Here is a 25314-nt window from a genome sequence, read left to right on the forward strand (position 1 = left end):
TATGAGCGCTGACGTGAATAACACTGATTATCTCTTCATCATGGCACCTGTTAGTGTGTTTGATATATTACTCAGCAAGTGAACATTTTGTCCTAAAAGCTGATGTGTTAGAAACAGAAAAAATGGGCAAGGGTAAGGATTTGAGTGAGTTTACAAGAACTAAATTGTGATGTATAGACGACTGGGCTTGGACTGCAGTGCTGAGTATCTATCAAAAGTGCTCCAAGGAATGAACAGTGGTGAACCGGTGACAGGGTTATGGGCGGCAAAGACACATTAATGCACGCAAGGAGCGAAGGCTGCTGATCCAACAGACGAGCTCCTGTAGCTCAAACTGCTGAAGAAGGTAATGCTGGTAATGTTTGATGTGTCAGAACTGTTTTGGCATCCAGAGGGGGACCAACACAATATTAGACAGGTGGTATTTAAGTTATGCCTGGTCGGTTTTTTCTTCTATACTAAATCAAGAGTCATCACTGTACAATCTACATACAGTGCAAAGTCTTTTATGGTTTTTAAAACACATGCATGTTCAAACTATGTAAATGTTAAAAAAAGACAAAAGTTGGACAGTGAATGAAGTTCTGTGGACAGATGAGTACAAATTGGACATTTTTCGCTCTAACAGAAGAACTTCTGCAAAACAGGAGAGATGTTTAGAAAAGATGTTAGCAGACTGCCTCCATGGTCAAACATGGAGGTGGAAGCTTAATCGTTTTAGGGTTGTTTTAGAGTAGGTAAGGATGAAGACATAGGAATCCTGAACCAAAATGGCTACCATTCCACCAGTATGCTAAAAAAAAAAGAAAAAAGAAAAACATACGAATCTATGAATTTTACCATCTCTAGTGCACGTGTTTGCCGAATAAATTGTGTACAGCTTTTGCAGACAATTTGCATGCTTAATCAAAACATAAATCGAATAGAAATGATAAAAAGGTGTCTCTTAAGTACAATCAGAAAGGTCAAAGCTGATAAATGAGCATTTACACAACTTCCTCACAACAGCACACAATCACTTCATTTTTTCCCCTCCACTTTCTGGGGACCGTCATTCTGAGCTCTGAATAAAGCTTTTACTGTAAATAAATAGTGATTATTTTTAGTAAAAATCATTTGCACTGTATCTCACCTGCTCACTGTCTTCTTCGTCACTGCTGATCTTCAGGTCATCTTCAAGCATTCTGGAATACAAGCAAGAACCTTTTGTCAGAATCACCAAAAACAAAAGCTTTGTCATCTGAAAGTGACACTACATTAGCATGAGCCCCAATATTCCTCATTAACAAATAATAAATAAAGCACAACACTGATTAGATATTATACTCTGATATGCTGGTGTGACGGGGTTCAGCCCCATTCTCACATATGTTTGGTCAGTAATAAGTTGTTCATTGGTTTTCAATAAGTTTACATAGTAACTGTGTAACCAGTAATTTATCTCAGATAGAATGCAAACAGATAGAAATATATGAAATTGCTGATTAATTTTGGCGAAGTCAAGTCAAGTTTATTTCTATAGCGCTTTTCACAACTGTCTTTGTTGTCAAAGCAGCTTTACAGAATTTTAGAGTTAAGGTGAACAATGTGTATTTATCCCTGATGAGCAGCCATGGTGACCGTGGCAAGGAAAAACTACCTGAGATGTTATGAGGAAAAAAACAGGAAAGAACCAGACTCAAAAGGGGAACCCATCCTCATTTGGGTGACATCAAGAGTGTGATTATAGTCTTTAAACAATACAGAACACTGGAGAGTGAGAACTAACATGAGCACTGGAATGTAAGATTATAAGTAATGTTCTTTCTACAGTCTTATACAGTCATTGTGGATATAAAACTAGGAGCTAATGTTTTTAACTGCTATGGAACTGGGAATGATTCAATGCTGGTTTAAATGGAGGGTGGAGCCGAGGTGAAGTGAGTATTAAGGCTCATTCACATGTGCTGAATTTCAATAGTAAGTTTTGTCTGTTTGAGGGACAGGGATAAAAGAGGGAGAGACGAGAGCCTTTTCTGAGTGTGAAATAAAGTATAAAAAGCTAGACAACCGTTTTTAACTGCTTTTTTTCAAATTTGTCTAAATGTACTTCAGGTCGCATTACATTTCTTGTATCCGCAAGCAACGCATATGTTTTCTTTCTTACTCATTACTTATTTTCTTCACTTTTTACTCATTCTTATGTGACTTTATTTGCATTCCCCTAAACTACAGTAGTTGTGGCTATAAAAATGATCCATTATGAATCTAATAGATGAATCACATTAATATTTACTTGTGCTTTGTCTCCAAGTGGGTACTACTGTCAGAAGTATTGTTATTCAAAATAAATCCAGTCCGTACATAAAATTGTAAACCAATTTTTTAAAACAACTGTGAATAAATGATATATAAATGAATTGTGTATTGATTCATGTTCTTCTAGCAGACAGAATCTTCGATTCTTCCGTATTATTAGTCTTATTCATTCTCATTCACCTGTTCATGAGGCATATTTTCACCTTCTTCCGTCCTACTTGTACGGTGTGGCAGCCAGCCAGCTAATCTCCCGTCCTGTAAATATAACCCCGTAATACAGTATATAAAATACGCCGTGCCGCGACCTCGTTAGAACCCAAGAATCAGCATGATGTCATCTGTGCTGTAGTTATGAGGGTCACATGACATCATCCTGACAGCTTGTTGGGCGATATTTCCGAATGTCGGGTCCTGATAGCCACCAGGGCTGTAAAAAAAATGGGCCAAGTAAGGAATTTTCCTCCTGACACTGAAACAATAAAAAATGCTCTATAAATGGGGGAGAAATGTGTTTAAGGTTTAGTTTTCTATGACCTAAGCTGTCGTGCGGCAGCGCAGATCGCGGGGAACTTTGAACAAAACTCCCAGTCATTATCCTCATAATACCTAACAGATGTCAGCGTTCGGCCTGCGCAGAAGACCAGGTGGTGGACGTGCAATCAGGCAGGATTTTCAGTTTATAGTGGCTGATCCATGGCCAAAGTGTGTGTTTATCTGTGTGGCCTTTAGAGTGTGGTTTGCAGGGATTACATACGTTTCAAAAAGTTATTGAAAGTCCATTAAGCAAACAGTGGAAACACCAGTTTCCACAGAATTTCCATATCGATTGCTATGATTTTTTAACCAATAAGCAACATTATTGATTATTGATTATATTCTTAATAACTGTGCTCATTTTTCTCCCCTCCACACTCAGACTGGATTATTTCACCAACCTGGCAACAGATCAATGTGGTAAGAGAACCAAAAGCCAAACGACGAGAACAAATAAAAGAGAAGGGAGGAAAGATGCCTGACTGGATACAAGGATTGAACAAACTGCTTTGCATTCTGGGACACGACGTGGCTCCAGAAAATTTTTTCACCGCAAAAAGTAAAAAAAAGCAACGTCCTCTGGCTCTCATAAGTGACTGCGACTGCAACAGCAACGTTTTTGGGTCGAACATCTGTTTTTGCCCAGCGTTTGACTGCTGATTAAAACAAGGTCGCCGACACAAACAATCAGCCTGCGGCCTGGTTTGAAAAAGGAAAACTCCGAATCCAGTGATCTAATACACCCCACTTTATTAGACGTATTATTCTAAAGCAAGATCCCATCTGGGCAATTTAAGTTTAATAGTGGAACTATATTTAATGGCTAATTGTGCCAGTGTTTACCACTCTGCTAAATTAACCTCTTAACCACAAGGACATGTCGAAAGTAGGAAGTTTATAGGTTCTAATACACGGAAAAATAAAGAGCCGGCTGGTTTATAGGACGATATGAAATGTATCTTCCTATAAACTAGAACAAAATAAATCCGAAAACAATAAGTAAATATGTTTTCCATCCATGATGATGACATAATGTTTATGTTTGTGTTTTAGACATTACTATGGATGTAATTCAGATATATGAGTTTAAAAGAAATCTCCTTTCTGTGGTGAGAAGACAGTCATCTAAAGGTCGGGATATTCAACATGACATAGTTGTACTTGAAAAAGATCCCAAAAACATAAATACGACGAATACAGATTATAAATGGAGAGCAGCTTTATTTGTGTTGGATCCAAAGCCAAGAGAAATCACGACGCCGACGATGTAAAAGGCATAAGTGTTAACATCTGACTGGAGAAACCTGAGTTGCGTTCATTTTTTTTGTTTTTTTCCTGCCATCACTGAGGCATAGTTTCATTAGTGAAAGCTGATCTAAAATGCAAAGGAACTCAATTTGTTCTGGTGTGGATTCGCTTAATGCTTTCATCTTTTATTTATTTATTTCCTTTTTTTTTTAAATCTCTGAGAAAAAGAGAACGAGGGAACGTGCCAAAACGTGTGCAATAAGATGTTCATTCTACCATTCCCTCATTACATAACTTGGCATAATGACACAGTAACAGAATGAATATTTAAAACAAATGCACGTGTTTATTCGGCAGCTCTCTTCAAATCATTGGAGAGCATGTCTGTATGTCTGTATAACTAATATGCTCAAAAATCGGATTAACGTTAAAATCAAATATTATTATAAACAATATTAAATATGAAATTATAAACAATCCAAAATAACAAAAAAAAGAAAAAAAAGTTGTCAAAGGACAAAAATTTTAACAAACAGACAGACAAAAAAAAAAACTGTAATACACATCCATACATAGTAAATCAACCAAACTTTAAAAAAGGACAAAAAATTATAATACAAAATAATAAATACAAACAAAAAATCTATTAAAAATATACACAATTAAACAAACTACAAAAACCACACACACACACACACACACACACACACACACACACACACACACACACACACACACACACACACACACACACACACACACACACACATATATATATATACACATGCACAATAAAAACATTGGCTAAGGTAAAGAATTCTTTATGTTTACCAAAAGAAAAAAAACCCACTAGAAAACATAAAAAAGAAATGGTAAAATTTTTAACAAATAAAATTCATTCATTCTCCATCATCATTGTGATTTGTGGTGGACCTGTAACTAACTCCAGAAACAGCAGTAGCAGTTTAGCCTAGAAGGCTGAAAAATCCATCACATGTGGACACACAAACAACCGTGCACACACACAGACCAGGGGGCAATTCAGCGTAGCCAATCCATTAACAGTCATGTTTTTATAAGGTAGGAGTAAAACAGAAGACCAGGGGGAAACTACATGGACACAGAGTGAACATGTGAAACTCAGCACAGGGAAGAAACCTGAGCTCAGGTTCGAACCCTCTGAGCCTCTGAGGCACCACGGCTACCTGCTGTGCTGCTGCTTCACCCTGATATAAACCAGAACAAGCTGCAAAACACTTGATGCGTGTGTACTCTACGCACATCGATATCACACCATTGTGTTTTTTTCAGGCTCTGCTCTCACGTTCGACAAATGTATACGAGTTATTAATCATTTCTGTTGATTTTATTACATTTCATTAGTCCTTATTTCCTATAATACGTTTGTAAATTGTTACTGACACTTATTTGTTTAAATATATGACAATCAATCTCTCTCTCTCTCTCTCTCTCTCTCTCTCTCTCTCTCTCTCTCTCTCTCTCTATATCTCTCTTTTTCTCTCTCTCTCTCTCTCTCTCTCTCTCTCTCTCTCTCTCTCTCTCTCTATATATATATATATATATATATATATATATATATATATATATATATAGAGAGAGAGAGAGAGAGAGAGAGATTGATTTATTGTCATATATTTTTATTTTTTTACAAAAAAAAAAACATTTTTATGTAATTTATTAGTACAAACTCTGTTTTGAAATTGTACTCTGAACATTCCAGCCACTCGGGGCTTCTCTATCAGATTTTTCGTGTGTTACTCTTAGTCCGGTTCCAAATAAAAAGTCGTGAACTATCGAGGTTGTGAACTATCGAGGTCGTTTTGTGTGTGTGTGTATATATATATATATATATATATATATATATATATATATATATATATATATATATATATATATATATTGGATTTTGTTATTATTTAACCCCTTTCTTGCTTATTATTCTATATATATATTTAACCTGAATTTTTTCCACTTCATACAATGTGAACCATATCATCATTGAGCTGACTCCATGATGGGAGCTGACAAAGGGTCATAGTCATGCAGAAACAGGTTTAGGTCTCCTGTCTGGAAGTTGAGTCAGATCAACTGGTGAAACACTGTAATGTTTCACCAACTCTGTGAAGATTGCGGTCCACAAATTTATATGCCCCAGACTCCACCCTGGAGCATACAAATTTTAAAATCCTTCCAACTTCCCTCAGACTGAAGACGCTGCTCGAATGAGCATTTAAATGTTTTGGTCTGACCAAATATAAGTCTATGAAGTGACTCAACTTCCGGATACCTGCATTTACAGACACTTTGTTTCTCCTAGTGAATCGCAAATTTCATGCTTCCGCATCCAAACACATTCTGTACAATTACGTGTATTCAACTTTGTGGTAACTGTTTAGGGTAGAACCTCAGGGAAAGGTCAGGTGTTGAAATACTTTTGTCCATATAATATATATGGGTAAGATGTATATGGTTTGGATTGGAGAAACTTGGGTGTTCTGCAATAGAGCTCTGACCTCATCACCTTTGGGATGAATTACGACAATGACTGCAACCCAGGCCTCCTCATTAGTACCTGACATTCCTAATGCCCCTGTGGCTGAACGTTTACAAATCTCCACACGCACACAATCGAAAATCTAGTAGAACATCTTCCCAAAAGAGTGTAGGTAAATTATAAAAAACTTCTGCCCCCTTCATCTGTATTGTTGTGTCATCTTTCATAATGGGTTTTGAACTTTATATTGGTCTGGGTATCTCTCGGAGGCATCGGAGCATCCGCTGTTCATTACTGCTGCCCCACGTCCTGTAGTGAAGGCCCACGGCAAGCCATTTAGCCGATCAACGCCACAGCGCCAGCCTGCTAGCCACTGATATAAGCACGGCTTAAACAGCGGGAAATAAAGACTGAGAGACATGTGAGAAGCGGCAGGATTACACTGATTCAGTTCACAGTTCTGTCACAAGAGTCTTGTATTTTAATCTCTAAAAGGTTTTTTTTCCCTGTTAATGCAGAAATTATTACAAGGATGACATTATAGAGATACATAAAGTGTACAGCTACTTGAGCATTTGGCTTTAGGAACCATTGGTGTCATTGCCAATATTCCTCTCAGTGCTCATCCCACGAGGCAGCTCGTGTTGTTTCAATAAGCCAGAATTCCTGTCTATCGCGAGTGTGTTGCTCGTCAACGATGCTTCTCACCTCTGCTGTGAATATGTCTGCCCTCAAAGCTTCAAATAAACAGCCTCCTGTTTTCCCTCAACGTAGCTATTATCGTTAGCAACAGTTGCGTCACAGAGCCATGCTGCCGTTTCTAGCTGCCCTGTGGGGCTTTCTCCCTGCTGTCTGATTGTCTCTCGTGGAGCTATTTGCTAACAACAGGCTCAACAGTTTGGCTTTAGGGTTAAGAAAATGCTAATTATTTTTGTTGTAAACTTTAGACAAAAAAATATAAACTTTTGAATAACATTACCTGAAGAGTTTTATCTTTCTAATATCTTTATATTATTCTGTTTCAGGATTCTGAGGAAAAAGTCGAGCTAGTAATGTGCATTTTAAAACCAAGAGCTATGTAAATACAGCGCAGCGCTTTAGCATAACTCCCGCTTACGTCTCTTCAACTCGCTTTCCTGAAGCGAGAAAACGGAGTTGAGCAAAAGCTCCCTGGAGGTGCAAAGGTTTGCGGGTAACCACACAGTAGACGCCTGTTACCGTTGCGCTCTGGGTCGCTGTGCTCCTGCTGGGATTTTAATAAGAGAAGGGAATATTTGGAGGGAATATTTATTCCAACAAATACGAGAGAGCGTCCCGGAGCGTCGTCTCGGCTCGGGTTGGCGGTGTTGTAAAATAACACGCTATCTCGCTATGTTGAGTTTAAGAATGGCGTGTTATGAAAGTCGTTTAAAAAAAAACAAACTTGAGCTCTCTTTCTTTACGTGACGCGAGAAGTCGTGTGGCTTTCGGCTTTACTGCGCCTTCACCTCGCGTGTGTGAGGTACGGGAAGGCCGAGTCGCCTCATGCTGACTCATGCTTCCTTCCTTCCCCGGTGATCTCTTAGGGAAGTGGAAGGAAACAGAGTGAGGCTCTAAATAAGCACCCAAGCCTGGCCTCATCGTGTCAATCACAGGCAGGAACATGGAAATGCACTTGGACTCACGCGGTGATAAACAAACACACAGTGTTTTTTTTTTTTGTTTCAGACAGGCGTCTCTCTCTCTCTCTCTCTCTCTCTCTCTCTCTCTCTCTCCTTCTCTTGATCTCTCTCTCTCTCTCTCTCTCTCTCTTTCTCCTTCTCTCTATCTCTCTCTCTGTCTAGCCGGTGGTGCCCTGAGATTAGCTCTGCTCCAGATCTGTCAACACTACACTCATCTGGAGAGCAACTCAAGAGATACAACACACTTCTAATGTCTCTGCCACTCACAAGCTTAATATAAAGTACAAACACACACGGCAGGTCAAAACTCTGCAAAGGTGTGAGAATGAAAATAGATTTAATTGGTTCTTACGTTGAAATCTCAAAGTGCCACTACGGTACTAATGAGTTTAGTTTCCGGAACGTTACTCAATTGTACATCAACTATAGCTGTAGTATATACAGTGTACAGAATACGTTATATGGTGATTACTGTCGAGTTCCGGCGCCTGTCAAAAGTTTGAAGACACCTAGTCTTTCATGGATTCGAGATACATGCATGTTCCTTTTGTTCATATGCAACAAAACTAAATAAAAGCCCAGAATCAAGAAAGTTCTTTGGAAAGATGAGTTCAAATCGGACATTTTTCCCTCCTACAGAAGATCTTATGTAAGATTGAAAACAGGAGAGAAGGTAGCTTAACTGTTTGGGGTTATTTTTATAGCAGGGAAGGTTGGAGATTGGTATTCCAGGTGAAAGGAATCCTGAACCAACATGGCTACCATTCCATACTTCAATTGTCCATAGTTTTATAATAGTCAATAATAGTAGGTTTTGAATACAATACATGTAGCTATCAGGTCTCTTTCCATTCAAAGCTCAAGTTCCACTTCACAAGTTTCTGAATATATTTAGAGAACATGCTAACTAAGTATATGCATGTAGGGGAAATGTAGGCCAATGCTTCACCGTACAACAAGACAATGAACCAAAGCATACGTCCAAGCATTGTAAGCGTTATTTAGAGGGCAAACAGTCGTCTGAAGTGTTATCTATCATGAAATGACCTGCCCAGTCAATGCACCTAAATCCTATTGTTCTGCTCTGGGAGGAACTGGAATCGCAATGTCAGAAAGAAATCTTCAAGAAGAACAAACTGCCGGCAGTTTCAGAAAGAATCACATATTGCTGGGAAAGTCAGGTGTCCCAATAGTTTTGTCCATATAGTATAGTACTTAAAAAGTATTAAAATACTTAGAGTAATGAAGAAGAAACACTTCCTTGTTGTCCACCGATGTGTTTTAGAACAGATGTAATCAGTTTTCGTCCACTTCTGAATCAATACCTGTATCCAAATGTGTTACTGTGTGCAATACAATTAGTTCAGATGTTAAGGCTCTGAAGAAATTCAAGCCCTGGTATTTCCAAGCTGCCACTATTAGGGCCCTTGAGCAAGGCCCTTAACTATCTGTGATGAAGATGCACTGATCCTGCGCTCTGACCCCAATTTCCTAACATCGCTTGGATTCGCTGTGCTCTAAAGTACATGTGACAAGTATAAAACACCTCTCGTTCTTCCTTTTGTGAAAAGGAGGGACAAAACTGTGTGAGGAATGATATTTAAGCATTTTATTTATTAAAATCTATATAAGCACAGGTGCACATGCACATTTGCTACGCGGTCTGCAAGATCATGGCTGGCACCCCATTCTTCCCCTCCAAAAAAAAGAGGGGTAAATATAAGATTAAATACACTACATGCAATAGAACACCCAATATACTGCATACCCCATTTTCGAACCTCTGGTGTTGGAGTATGGTGGGATGGGATGACAATTTGGTTGCGAATTCATGTGAAATACTGTTTTTTTTTTAATTATTATTATTTTTCTAAAACACAATGTTCACTGTTACACAGTGGATAAAGTATTTCACACTTTTATAGACAGCATAGGAAAGTACATATGTATATCTGTACATTTTAGCTGCTCTTATTGCAGTCTTGGATGGAAACCAAAATAGAGGGAAGTGAAATACAGGGAAACAGAGGACACGTTTTGTACAGATGTCCCTGAACCACCCTTTCCCATTCTCAATCCATCCTTCAGCTCGGGGACATTTAATTAAAAAGTCCATGATGAACGCTGACTTCAGAAACTTCATCCACCATCACACTACCTCCGTCCACTTGATTATTTAGATTTACCCTCAGCCATTTCTGGTTTCAGGGTCTGTTCAAGTGTCACATTTAGATCCTGCGTTAATGTTCAGGATAGGGGAAAAGAAATAATAAAAGAAAGCTTGCCCACAGTCTCAATCCTTCTTTCCCTCTTTCCCTCCTCCTCCTCATCTTGTCTTCCAGGGTTTAGTTGTCTGAATTTATCTACACAACCGAGGCGACGTCAGTGCTTTTTTGAGATCCCTGCCTAACAAGGATAAAACGAGCACTTTGCTGTGTTGCGAATGCAAATTTATGGCAGGGCAGGACGGAGACGCAAACGTCTCTCCGGAAAAAAATCGTGTGAGAGAAGCTCCTTATGATAAATATATTTGTCGGAATAAAAGACAAGCTTTGGGTTTAGACGCAAACCGCCGCCGAACATCAATCTTTTTTAAGTGAATCTGATTCAAGGGAAGGCGGCAAGTCTGTGCCCCCCTCACACTTTTTTTTTCTGCTTAAATGGATGTTTTCCCTCGTGATGTTGCCTGTAATCTTCACTTTTTAAAGCGCATGGCTTGTTATTTGGTTATTATACGTGTGGCTGTAAAAAACCTTTTGGATGTAGCTGAATTTTGGAAAACATCCAAAAAGATCCACATTTTTTTTCCCAGCCAAAAACATACTTTGACGGCTGTTTTTAAATACACTCACACACACGTATATGTACTTCACCAAAACAGCGTGAACATGTTTTTATTTCGTCTACTTTTTGACTCCGCCTTGGCGTCTGCCTGCAAGAATATTGTTTAACAAACAGTGGAGGAAAAACAGCCACTCTGCCTAAATATGTCTACAATTCTGCTAACTAAGTGTCATTATTATCAAAAATCACAATTTCTTTTGTGATGAGTTTTTCGTTTTTGATAATTCCCTGCTATACCAAAACTACCCTAAGCCTAATCAATGCCCCTGGACCATCATATCATCATCAAAACAAAAAAGAAGGATTACACACTGATGTACGACGAATGGGGAAACAAGTATATATATATATATATATATATATATATATATATATATATATATATATATATATATATATATATATATATATATATATATATATATAAAATCCCACATTAATCCAGAACAAGAATCTACATTAATTTATAACTATATAATTGTAACAAACTCCTTACATTATTCCTGCTAACATATTACATAGCACATATTACAATTATATAGTTATACATTATTTTCTAGTACCACAAATCAGCAGAAGATCTTGTGATTCTGACAGGCACTGTTGTCCTCGCCTTCCCTCAGTCAGGGAGAACGGCAAAATGGTCTGAGTGGGACTAATGTCAGTTTTGAAGTGAATTACAGTGTTGATCACCGGTACTTTGCGACGAGCTTGTGAAAGAGTCGATCCGCTGAGAAAAAAAGTGTCATTTTATGACTTCCCAACACGGTAAACTTCAAATTAATGTCACTGCGCCCTCTGCCTAATGGCCGATTGTTGCTCAAGAGGGACGGATTAAAGCGTTAAAGGTTTATATGGCAGCGTGTCAGAATGCGCCGCTTTTAGCCTTAAAGTGTCTGTGAGACACTCGGAGGGAAATGACTCAGTTGAAGAATGAGAGACAACACCAATTATCTAATGGAGTCAAGGGAAGTGTGTGGCCATGTCCTTCCAACAGCTTCTATATGGTTAAAGATCAGGGAGTGGTGATGATGATGATGATGATGTTTTCAGGCATCCAGTATGTGTGTATATGTGCTATAAGAGTGCTAATGTACGCAATTCTAGAAGCTACATGTCAATTGTTTCAGAATGTGTTGTAATTGAACAATAGTTCTCTTGAAACTGACTTTATTTCATGCATTTTTGAATGGCTCATTAAATTCTGGTCTAAATCGTATCCCAAAAACATCTAGTGCTAGTCTTCATATTCCATGTAAAAAACACTGATCACATCATCTATAAACATTCGTCAGACTTTGTTAATAAACATTTTTTTCCAGTGTTTAATTATATATTATTCTGTATTTTTTATTTTATTTATTTTTTTATTTATTATGAATTTCTTATTTTATGTTGTTAGCTTATGTGGCGCATGTGTGTGCTACATCCTAATTGCATGAATAATGCTACATATTAATTTTTTTATATATATATATACATACACAGTATATAAAGAAAATGTAATTCGTTACTGTACTTAAGTAGCTTTTTCAAGTATCTGTATTTTTTCTCAAACATTTCCATTTGTGCGGAAACTTACTTTAGCTTCACTTCATACCAATTCAAATATTTTGCTTTTTACTAAACTACATGTTGTGAAATCATCTTTTTATTTAAGTGGATAAAAAACAAAACTTCAGCAAAAAACAAAACCCACCAATCACGGTAGAGCACGTGCTCTGTTTTGAAAACTGCAATTGCAATTCTAGATGTTCTGTACAAAAATCTACTTTGTGAGGTGAAGGGGATGAGCTGAGCAGCTCTGATCAATGTGGAGGTGGAGCCATAAAAAATTATTCTATCATGCTAGACAAATGTTATCTTTTAGACCTTTATAGATCTGAATAGGAATGTTTTGTTGGTTTTTATCAAAGTGCTGCAGTGTTGCACTACTTTCTGCTCATCTTGTGTTTCTAAGACTGAAAGAAAATCTTCCACCTTGACCTAAAGTCTAATATTGTGCTCAGATAAAGCTCATATTGACAGAAATGCTCTTTCCCTGAGGTGGCCTCATTCTAAATATTTGGACTGTTTAAATCATTTAAGACTTCACTCTAATAACTGGTAAGCAATTGAGGAGAACAAAAGCCAAAGTCATCTTGACTTCAGTGGGCAAAAGCAAGTGAGCGCAAGCACAGCGGCGGAAACGAATCAAACAGATGTTGATGAAAAAACCCCTTGGCCTTCGGATAAAGACGTGTGTTTCCCAGGCTGCGGCCGGATCAGTAGATAACTGGCTCTTTTCAGCTGGCTTTCGGCTGCTAACAATGTGCCGTTCTTCTTTATTGTTGCCTGTCCTGAACCTTTAACCCACGTGCCTTCATGAGAAAATATCTCTTTTAGTGAGCTGATAGACACATTAAGCTGTGATTCAATTCATCTGGATCTGTCACTTCTGCTTAGCCACTCAGATTGCGGCTCATGCTCGCTCGGGCTGTGTGTTAGCGCGCGGACTTTCGGGCAGCACGTAGAATTAGATGTCAAATCTGCCAGTTACTATTTCGCTCTAGCTTTCTTTGAACACGGCCGCACTTACTTAGGAAGAGTGCATACGGCGAACACTTTTAGTTTCATTAACGGTTTCACAGAACGAAACAGAACGTGGCCAAGGAATACTGAGAATCAAAAGGAAGAAAAGAAGGCGCCTGCTTCATTTTTCTCTGTAATAATTTCCATAATGGATTATCATGATTCACACCGAAGTCTGTGTCATTCTGTTTTTCTGAAAAAATTGGTAAATTTGCATATCTAGACCTTTATAAAACGGAAATTAAATGCTATGCTAGTTATGCATATTGACAACCTTCTGGCATGTTCTTCCATAATGCACTTTTGTCTTTTGGTTCTGTCAATGTTACCACAAGACAACACTACAATGGGCAAAGCTTTGTGGACCCCAGAAGAATCTATGTGCTTTTTAAACAACTCATTTGCAGTTATAATAACCTTCACGCTTCTGGGTAGATGTTCCACCAGATTTTGGAGTGTGCTTGTGAAAATTCACAAGTAAAGTGTTCTGATTCATCCTAAAGTTGTCCAGGTCAGAAGTTTATAGCAGGCCACTCAAGATCTTCCACTCCAACCCATATAAACCACATCTTCATGGAGCTGGATTTTTGCACCGAAGCACCATCATGATGGAACAGGTTTGGGTCTCCAAGTTCAAGTGAAGGCAGAATGTAATGCAACCGCATCCAAAGAAGTCTTATATTCCAGCATTCCAACATACGGCTGGAAAATCCAGGTGTCCAAAAGTAAATGAGCAAACGGAGGCACAGGAATGCATTGGTGTCCTTCCCAATTTCTGACCAGTGATTTGTTTATAAGACAATAAAAATCTTGTTTCATCTCTGTTGTTTCGGATTCTTAATATTTACATAATAATGTGTTATATTTATGTAATTATGGAATAATTACGTTATTGTGGGCTTTTTTTTAAACAACCAATAGGAGTCAGGTAATATATTGCCAATATATAGCTGCATGTATATAGGTTATAATTCTAAAATATATAAGCACAAATGTAGTAGCTTTAATGTTCGTAAGTTCAGGAAAGTGTCATAATTATTTCATCTCTATAGAAATACCGGTTTGTGACAAATGTTTGAACGTTCAAACATTCGTGCATGTTCAAAGCTGACGCGTTTTTGTTTACCGATTACGCAAAATTGTTTGATGTTAAATTCAAATTTAAAGAGTAGTTTTGGATGACATGCATATTACTAAAGCACACTGTTCTACAGGTTGATAAGCTTTTCATTGCATTTCAGTGTTGGTGAAAGCGTAACTGGAGGTATAGCACGCCGTCTATCAGCGCACTTCACAGCAAAGTCAACACAGGGGTTAAAGTTGATTCATCTCTTTCTTATTTTCACTCTTAGGTAAATATGGGGACTTGTCTTTACACACACATAACACACACACATTCCACTTCCCCTGTGTCCCCATGGCACGTTTCCCAAATAATTAATCAAATGATTACTTACGACTTCTGTGGCACCGGCTTGGTCGAGGGCTTGTTACCAGGAACGTTGCAGCGCTCTGCCAAAAGAAAGCACACAGAAATGTTAGAGCTTGGTATGTTTTTTTTTTTTTTATTAAGCGCCGGCCGAGAGCTTGCAGCCTGGCATCGGGCACAGCGTTAGCCTTTTCATTTCTGAGCCATTAGCACTCGTTTTGTGACACGACTGATGTCAGTTTTATACGTGATGTAGATGTGGATGAAGGGTTTCTACTCACTTTGTCCAATGTACGCTGGTGTAACGTGTTGGGGGTCCTGATCGTGGGAGATAGATAGATAAAGAGAGAGAGAGAGATAGAGAGAGAGAGAGAGAGAGAGAGAGAGAGAGAGAGAGAGAGAGAGAGAGAGAGAGAGAGAGAGAGAGAGAGAAAGAGAGAGAGACTGATTATGACCTTATGGCCCAAAGTTACGAACTCGACGTTTCACACAGCTGTATAGAGCCACAATTCCGACTGATTGCTTTAATTGCTTTTACACAAATACAATTAGAAGCGTTACACAAATCACACGCTGCCGGTGGTGACTACGTGGGCAGCGCCATTACGCCAGGATTTATGGAGTTAAGCTTTATTATTAGTTCGACTTATGCCAATCAGTCCATGTTCTGTTGCAAGGCAAATAACATGGACTTGAGCACTGCCAATGAAGCATCATGGGATTTGAATTGATCTTGAGAACACACAAGCTTACACACTGTATATGACATCCTAAAGACAGGAGCGAAATTGTGACACTTTGCAGCACAATGATTCGTTTTTAATGGCCTCATTATCTCATGCGAATGGATTTCTCTCACAGGTACATTTTTTTATTTCAAAATCTGCTGACTATTAGCAATATTCGAACAGTCTGTCGAATGCATATTAAGCCAATGATATAATAATGATCTTGTATATAAAGCTCGGTTCCATCTGTTTTATTATAAGCTGCTCTTATAAGTAAAGAATAAACCACTTCAGAGCATGCTGTACTGGGAAAATAACCAATGACATGGTGGTTTGATGCTATCACCACCACCAGTGTTACTATTCTATTATAATAGCATATGCTGAAAGGTTTTATTTAACTCACACTACAGAAATTAAGCAATGGATACATTTTTCAATGTCATACTTTTTATCAATTAATAATTACATTAAATATATAAAGTATGTTAGTTTTCTTACATGATATCAGCAATAAATTGGCATTTTTTCATGTAGTATTTATCGCTCACTAGCGATTTATTTAAAAAAAGGTTTTTTACATTTGACTGTTTTAAAGTCTCTTTAACAAATATTATGTTTGATTTGTTAGAAAAAATTAATAAAAAATGAATTTGATCATGTGTAGCATCCACCATGTGCATTTATATGAAATAGCTGTTGCTATAGAAACAGTATCCTATAACAAAGAATGTATTAATTGAAAAACTAAAAGAAATATATAAAATATAAAAAAATTAAATATGAAGGATATATAAAGAAAACACCTATATTATAAATTTTAAAGGTACACCTTTAATAAAAATGCATGTGTATCTACAGTAGACATTTAATTCACATTCTTTATTTACACTTCTGCCTCTACACATCTATTGTTAGCAGGCGGACACTGCCTGGACAGTGTACAGGACATAAACGCCACTGGCTCTATACCAGTCCGGCTCGGAAAATGCTCCACGTGCCGATAGATAGAACTGTGATGATGTCGATGCGAAAGTAAAGCCAGGAGATGTTCTCAGTGGAGAAGCCCTGCCAAACCACAGCACCTTAGCCAATACTTCTGTCAGATCATCCCATTGACGACACTCTCACCCCCGAGCCACTGGCGATGTCTCTGGACGCTTGTCAGATGACATCATAAAATAAAGAGAGACTGGCGGTAGTTATGACAACAGCCAAAAGTTCAAATGAAATAAAAAGAAATATGATAAAAAATTCCCAAACACTTCATGTGTAAGGAAAAGGAAACTGTCTTAATAATGCATATTTTTATGAGTGTGTATTCTGGAGAGCTTAAAAAGTAAAAAAAATTACATTTCAGTCCAATTGGAGAGAAGCCACCAAGAGGCACCATTTTTCTGGGCAGCAATTTATAAGCTCCTGAGATACAAACACTGTCCAAATTGGATGGCAGCTGGCCTTTGGGGTACTTAATTTTGAACTAATTTCAGCTTAGAATTGAATGTTTACTTTCTAAAATCCTTTTGTGAAACATTTTACAATTTGTCTCGCTAATAGGGGAGCGATTTACAGAGCAAATCATTATACAAAATATGAACAAATTTATTGGGACATTTGACTTTTCCAGCCATATGCGTCTCTTCCCCCAAACTGTTACTATCATGTTTGAGGCACACAATTGTATCAGATGTTTTTGGATGTGCCCCTGTGCACAAAGCCTGCTTCTTAAAAATATGGTTCACACCAGTCCTCCTCACCTCACCTACATCAATACCTGACTCATCTTTACTTACACTCTTCTGGCTGAATTTATTTTTGAAATTGCTGTAATTTAAATATGTTTTATTGTAAAAGCACTCATTCTACAATTATTTGTTTCTATAGCAGCAACTTATATTGGATTTAGTATGGAAAAATTTAACACAAAATTAAATAAAACAAATTATTTAACATAGAAAGTTTGTACACATTTTCATGATAGTGGAATGATAAGGTGTTTCTCATTAATCTTTGAAAATTAATAAAAATTCTAACCTTTAAAAGGATGATTATAAGACATACTTGACATAGAATGACATACAAATCTGACTTTAACAATTTTATTCGATAATTTTTTTATATACTTTATTCAAAACTGTAATGAAAAATATTTTAATTCTATCTAAAACTGTACACCATGTTGGAACTAGAAACGTTTACAAATTTTAATAGAGATTTTTCCACTAGAAAATTCATAGTTAAATTCAGAAAAATCAAGATTAGTTTTTCCAAAACAAAATTTTTTGGGATTGGGAAAAAGATCAACAACAAGCAGCGTTTTGAGTAAGTGATGTACAAGGAACCCGATGTTGAATCTGAAGGTTCTGCCAAAAGCACTGAATTGCAATTTATTTTCTAGAAGTTTCATATAAAATTAAAAAACTTTGCCCTCAAAATTCAATTCATAGACAATATAATACAATTTCAATCTGATGTAATTCATCTACAGAAGGTGTACAATTCACATTTAGACATGTGAAATCAAGCTTGCCATGACAAGTCTCTTATTTTATATATTCAGGCCTACTTAAAGTCAAGTGAAAACAGTTAGACATTTTCAAACTTCTAAATGTACTTTAATTGTATAATTGAAAAAAAAAAAAAATGTTCATAGCTTGTATGCAGCAGTAAATATGAAGTTAAATAAAAGTTCCAAAATATATTTTGAGTAACACTTTTTTTAATTTAATTTTTATACATTTAAAAGTGTTTGGGGAAAAAACATTCTTAGTAATTAAAAATTTACTTTTTAACATAAAGAAATGTACATGGAATAGAGTTTTGTGTGTAAGTGAGTGAGTGTGTGTGTGTGTGTGTGTGTGTTTGTGTGTGTGTGTGTGTGCACTTGTTTTTATTACCCGGTGTGGACTTGGACCTGACTGCACACCAAACCCGTTGGGACCTCATGCGCGGTGGGGACCTGAACCTTGGTCCCCACAGGCACATCCATTGCATATGATAGAAATAGCCATTTTAACATGTTTGACAGGGTACCCCTGAAACTGCACCCAGGTCCCCACGGGGTAGGTTTCACCAGACAAAAAGTGTGTGTGTGTGTAAAGTGTGTTTCAGAGTGCGCCCTCTATGGTCAATGTTGGAACTACTGTGTGTGTATTTTTAAAGGGATAGTTTCATAATTTACTCAGCCTCACGTAGTTCCAAACCTGTATACATTACTTTCTTCTGCTGAACACAAATTACTTACTATTACTACCCCCTTCTGTTAATTTTGCTCAGATCATTATGAAAGGATTATTGACATATTGAAATTATAGCAATACATTATTCTGATGTTTATTCTGTTGTCAGAGTGCAGATAAATAAAAACGGTCTATGCCCCTTATCTATCTATCTATCTATCTATCTATCTATCTATCTATCTATCTATCTATCTATCTATCTATCTATCTATCTATCTATCTATCTATCTCTGTCTGTCTATATGTCTATATGTCTTTCTATCTGTATAGCTGTGTCTGTCTGAATATCTGTGTCTATCTGTCTGCCTAGCTGTGTCTGCCTAGCTGTCTGCCTAGCTGTGTTTGTCTATCTGTCTGCCTATCTGTGTCTATCTGTCTGCCTAGCTGTGTCTGTCAATCTGTCTGCCTATCTGTATCTATCTGTCTGCCTAGCTGTGTCTGTCTATCTGTCTGCCGAGCTGTGTTTGTCTATCTGTCTGCCTAGCTGTATCTACCTGTCTGCCTAGCTGTGTCTGTCTATCTGTCTGCCTATCTGTCTGCCTAGCTGCGTCTGTCTATCTGTCTGTCAATTGTGTCTGTCTATCTGTCTGCCTAGCTGTGTCTGTCTGCCTAGCTGTGTCTATCTATCTGTCTGCCTAGCTGTGTCTGTCTATCTGACTGCCTAGCTGTGTCTGTCTGCCTAGCTGTGTCTATCTATCTGTCTGCCTAGCTGTGTCTGTCTATCTGACTGCCTAGCTGTGTCTGTCTGTCTATCGGCCTAGCTGTGTCTATCTATCTGTCTGCCTAGCTGTATCTATCTATCTAGCTATCTATCTATCTAGCTAGCTATCTAGCTAGCTAGCTAGCTAGCTGTGTCTATCTGTCTGCCTAGCTGTGTCTATCTGTCTGCCTAGATGTGTCTGTCTGCCTAGCTGTGTCTATCTATCTGTCTGCTTAGCTGTGTCTATCTATCTGTCTGCTTAGCTGTGTCTATCTATCTGTCTGCCTAGCTGTGTCTATCTATCTGTCTGCCTAACTGTGTCTGTCTATCTGTCGGCCTGTCTGCCTAGCTGTGTCTGTCTATCTGTCTGCCAAGCTGTGTCTGTCTATCTGTCTGCCTAGCTGTGTCTACCTATCTGTCTGCCTAGCTGTGTCTATCGGTCTGTCTGCCTAGCTGTGTCTGTCTGTCTATCTGCCTAGCTGTGTCTGTTTATCTGTCTGCCTATCTGCCTAGCTGTGTCTGTCTATCTGTCTGCCTAGCTGTGTCTGTCTATCTGTCTGCCTAGCTGTGTCTGTCTGCCTAGCTGTGTCTATCTGTCTGCCTAGCTGCGTCTGTCTATCTGTCTGCCAATTGTGTCTGTCTATCTGTCTGCCTAGCTGCGTCTGTCTATCTGTCTGCCAATTGTGTCTGTCTATCTGTCTGCCTAGCTGTGTCTATCTATCTGTCTGCCTAGCTGTGTCTGTCTATCTGTCTGCCTAGCTGTGTCTGTCTATCTGTCTGCCTATCTTTGTCTATCTGTCTGCCTAGCTGCGTCTGTCTATCTGTCTGCCTAGCTGTGTCTGTCTATCTGTCTGCCTAGCTGTGTCTGTCTGCCTAGCTGTGTCTATCTATCTGTCTGCCTAGCTGTGTCTATCTATCTGTCTGCCTAGCTGTGTCTGTCTATCTGACTGCCTAGCTGTGTCTGTCTGCCTAGCTGTGTCTATCTATCTGTCTGCCTAGCTGTGTCTGTCTATCTGACTGCCTAGCTGTGTCTGTCTATCTGACTGCCTAGCTGTGTCTGTCTGTCTATCTGCCTAGCTGTGTCTGTCTATCTGTCTGCCTATCTGCCTAGCTGTGTCTTTCTATCTCTCTGCCTAGCTGTGTCTGTATATCTATCTGCCTAGCTGTGTCTACCTATCTGTCTGCCTAGCTGTGTCTATCTATCTGTCTGCCTAGCTGTGTCTGTCTGTCTATCTGCCTAGCTGTGTCTGTCTATCTGTCTTCCTAGCTGTGTCTACCTATCTGTCTGCCTAGCTGTGTCTGTCTGCCTAGCTGTGTCTATCTGTCTGCCTAGCTGTGTCTATCTGTCTGCCTAGCTGCGTCTGTCTATCTGTCTGCCAATTGTGTCTGTCTATCTGTCTGCGTAGCTGTGTCTATCTATCTGTCTGCCTAGCTGTGTCTGTCTGCCTAGCTGTGTCTATCTATCTGTTTGCCTAGCTGTGTCTGTCTTTCTGACTGCCTAGCTGTGTCTGTCTGCCTAGCTGTGTCTGTCTGCCTAGCTGTGTCTGTCTGCCTAGCTGTGTCTATCTGTCTGCCTAGCTGTGTCTGTCTATCTGTCTGACTAGGTGTGTTTGTCTATCTGTCTGCCTAGGTGTGTTTGTCTATCTGTCTGCCTAGCTGTGTCTATCTATCTGTCTGCCTAGCTGTGTCTGTCTGTCTATCTGCCTAGCTGTGTCTGTCTGTCTGTTTGCCTATCTGCCTAGCTGTGTCTGTCTATCTGTCTGCCTAGCTGTGTCTGTCTGCCTAGCTGTGTCTATCTGTCTGCATAGCTGTGTATGTCTATCTGACTGCCTAGCTGTGTCTGTCTGCCTAGCTGTGTATATCTGTCTGCCTAGCTGTGTATGTCTATCTGTCTGCCTAGCTGTGTCTACCTGTCTGTCTTTTGTCAATGCATTGACACCATAGACCTAGACTCCCTTGTGTTCTTCCACTGGTAACTTTCGTGACGAGACTTAAAACCGATTTTTCTGGACATTTTTCTTTCTTTCTTTCTTTCTTTCTATCTATCTATCTATCTATCTATCTATCTATCTATCTATCTATCTATCTATCTATCTATCTATCTATCTATCTATCTATCTATCTATTTCTGTTTCTCGTTTTTTTGAACAAGTTGCAAATGCTTTGGTACGTCCATGCAAATTATTATGTACAGTTCTCTGTTTCCTACATTATCAGTTGCTTATGTCATGTTGATCAAAATGTATTATAATGGGTCTCTGTTAAATAGTCTCACCCCCACAACATTTAGGCATTAGTTCATTGCATAAGTCTTTACATGCAAAATGGTTGAACAAGTTGTCATAATATGTGAAGCATATTTCTATACATTTCCATTAGACTTTTTTCTAAATCTGTCCTGAATTGGTAAAGGCCTGCAGAGGCTGTATAAGACACTCTAAAAAGATTCTTTCCATGCTGCATCGCGAGAGAAGAAATTCCTTGTGATGTGGATGAGAATTTGTGGCCCAACAGACAGGAATGTCAGGAGGTATAGGAAGACTGCACTGTAATTCCTACAGCACCACATGTACAGTTTTCCCTAAAGAGATTGTCCTATGTTCACATTTCTAAAATCCTATGTCCTATGTTCACATTTGTAAACTACAATTTACAGTTGTCATCAAAACTTCCCTCCAGAGAACATCCCTCCAGAGTACACTGCATGACTAAGCAATTTGACTTGTCTTATCCGTACAAAAGGACATGGCACTGACATGTTTATTGACACAGATATTTACTTTTGAGAGATGAACTAGAGATTTTGTGCAAGAGATTGGCTTTTGCAGGTAATCCATTGTGTTTTGCTATTTGTACAAATTGTTTTGAGAAATGCATTTACTGTTTTGCAAATGATTCGAGAACTTTACTTGCTGGGGCACATGACTATTAACTAATTTAAAAATGTATTCAAAAGCCATAACCACATTGACATATTACTTAACAATTAGTTAATAGTCATGTGCCTCAACAAGTAAAGTCATAACGTAATGATACATTAGAAAAATCATTAACTAATGTTTAATTAAAGCAGACAACTGGAAGTTGAAATGCATGACTTTGACCCACTGTGGTAATTAACATATGAATTTACACTATTAGTTCATATAGTATGTTATTAAGGAATCAATACAATATTACACATTTAACCAATAACAATTTAATGATTACTTAATCTATTAATTATATAGGATGTTCATTAGTGCTGATGCAGTAATCATTAATTAATGGTTTAGTTCTTCATGAGTCATACATTAATTCATGATTATCTGTGCATTAGTTAAGCATCAATTAATGCATATTTTTGCACCCATATTGTAAAGTGTTACCATTTTTTTATTGGTCTTATGAAGTATTCTAATTTGTTGAGATGGTGAATGGGTGGGTTGTTGTTAAATGTGAGTCAAAATCATCACAATTAAAAGAACCATAGACTTAAAGTACCTCAGTCTAGGTGCATTGAATTTATTTAATACATGAGTTCCAAAATTTGAGTTGAATTAAACAAATGAACTTTCAATTTTTTTTTTACACAATTTACATTGATTGTTATATGTCCTTTATATATTTGATATTTGGATCTCATCACTTCTGTTTTGCATCAGACATAAAACATAATCAGCTTGCTCATGTCATGTAAGGGTCTAAACAAAACACTGCTGGCAACAGACTGTCTGTCAGAAGCCCAATGGAAGTTTCAAGAACTGTGTGTTCACCTGACATATTTAGTCCCCACCGTAACCAACCCCCTCCCCCCTTTCAGAAGGCTCAATGAGCCCAATGGAAGTTTCAAGAGTGTGTGTTCACCTGACATCTCAAGTCCCCATTTCGCAATTATTAAGATTAACATCACGCAGCTGCGGCCGCCATTTTAGTTTATAAAAAGTTTGCTCGGATGTGGAGAGACTAATTGGAGTGCAGAGACTAATTGGAGTGCAGAGACTAATTGGAGTGCAGACGCAGGAGCTTATTCACAGCCATTTTGAGATGACAACGACATGTGAAGATCATCATTCTAATGGACGCAACATGGAGAAAATAAGGTAAGACTGTTTGTTTTACAACATAAATACCATGGTAAACTTCATTTTGGCTATTTATAGTAGTACTATGAGGAGGTATATCGTCAATTAAACCGATTGCTTTTAATTAAAAGGTGATTTAGCTGTAGGTAGCAAGGACAGATTTAGGCAGGCATAACTAACAAGCTTGTTGGTTTGCGTCTTAAATTAAGTTCGGTAAGAATTTGCTTGATTATATGATGTGCTTTATAGTTTAGACAGTAATGTACATCGTCTTCACATTAATACTTAATGGACATAGCTAGTCTAACGGCTTATTTGAGGGCATTAACCTAATGACACTTTTTCTGAACGTTAATTTTTACCTCAAAACAGATGGAAAATAATAAAAAACCGTGTCCTGTTCATAATTGAAAAGTTTAGGATTGGAGAGAGACGTTAATGATGTTGGTAATCACAAGTTCAGGCCTGCGCTACACTATCAGCACCTTATAGGAATAAGGGCTCATTAATTATTTCGTCAGTCGTCGTATTCGTGATCCAAAAGACAATAAAATCCCGTGTCGACAGAGTTCATATTTTCACTTAATTTGATAGCCATTTGCCGCATCTTGGTGAATGTCGCACCTGTTGTGTAATAGTGTGAGATTATGAGCTGGGACAGCGATGGCTTGCGGTTTGGACATTGTGTAAAAGCATGTGTACTGTTTGATGTATGTGTACAGTTACTGAGTTTATTACACCTTTCTAACAGACCAAATCAACCCAACAAAGGGATCAGCACGGAGACCAAAGACAGGTTTGAACGTCGCATCACAATACTGAGAAACCATCATGATGAATGTGCCAGGAGACTGAAGGTAGGCCTATTTTCCTGTTGAAATTTCATGCATGGAAATTGAAGTAGCCTAAATCACTGTACTCATTTAGTCTGTATAATATTGTAGTTAAATTGTTCTTGTATTCTGTTGAGTGTTTCCTAGAAATGAATAGAAATCTAGTGGATTATATGTACAAAAACATTGCCTGCATAAACTAAATATTAATATAAAATCAAATATTAACTTATTTCAGGCTAAGGAAAGTTCAGAGGAAACACCAAGTGTTGGCCCAATCATGCCTCACCAGACCCCAGACGATCAGGTCCAATCTCCCCTCAAGCAGGACATCCTTGCCTTACAGCTGATGTGCAGCAAACAATCCTCGGTAAGTTTGTGTACGTAAAAAAAAAAATTATATATATATATATGAATTTGACAACACTATGTTAACCTGACCAGGAGGATTTTTATCTTGCATTTAGTTTTTTATATATATATATATATATATATATTTTATGTATGTATGTTCAGATGTGGTCAGGTGTATTCATACTGTGCACTGTACTTACTTTGAACTTGCTGATTACAAAAATGTTTGCTTAAACTGAGCAACATTAGATAAAAACAAATTATAGTCATCTTAAATATCTAACTTTCAAAAAATA

The 25314-nt window shown here is 38.0% G+C and overlaps 1 protein-coding gene and 1 long non-coding RNA gene across 5 annotated transcripts in view; one reads left to right on the top strand and one right to left on the bottom strand.

Annotated features, from left to right (window-relative positions):
- The window catches only part of aff2 (AF4/FMR2 family, member 2), a 255571-nt gene that overhangs the window by 72280 nt on the left and 157977 nt on the right, over nt 1–25314 (bottom strand). For all 4 annotated transcript variants that reach the window (XM_083561461.1, XM_083561459.1, XM_083561462.1 and 1 more), the window contains exons 6-8: nt 15382–15418; nt 15129–15183; nt 1133–1184 (exon numbers count right to left, since the gene is read on the bottom strand). In XM_083561461.1, the coding sequence (XP_083417587.1) occupies nt 1133–1184; nt 15129–15183; nt 15382–15418 (144 nt within the window). The remainder of the gene's footprint in view (nt 1–1132; nt 1185–15128; nt 15184–15381; nt 15419–25314) is intronic.
- On the top strand, nt 22290–25035 carry LOC310737283. Its single transcript, XR_014536795.1, has 3 exons — nt 22290–23849; nt 24583–24688; nt 24903–25035. It is a non-coding gene; the product is annotated as an uncharacterized lncRNA (long non-coding RNA).

The sequence above is a fragment of the Silurus aristotelis genome (genome assembly GCF_946808225.1).
Source record: "Silurus aristotelis genome assembly, chromosome: 14".
Classification (NCBI taxonomy): domain Eukaryota; kingdom Metazoa; phylum Chordata; class Actinopteri; order Siluriformes; family Siluridae; genus Silurus; species Silurus aristotelis.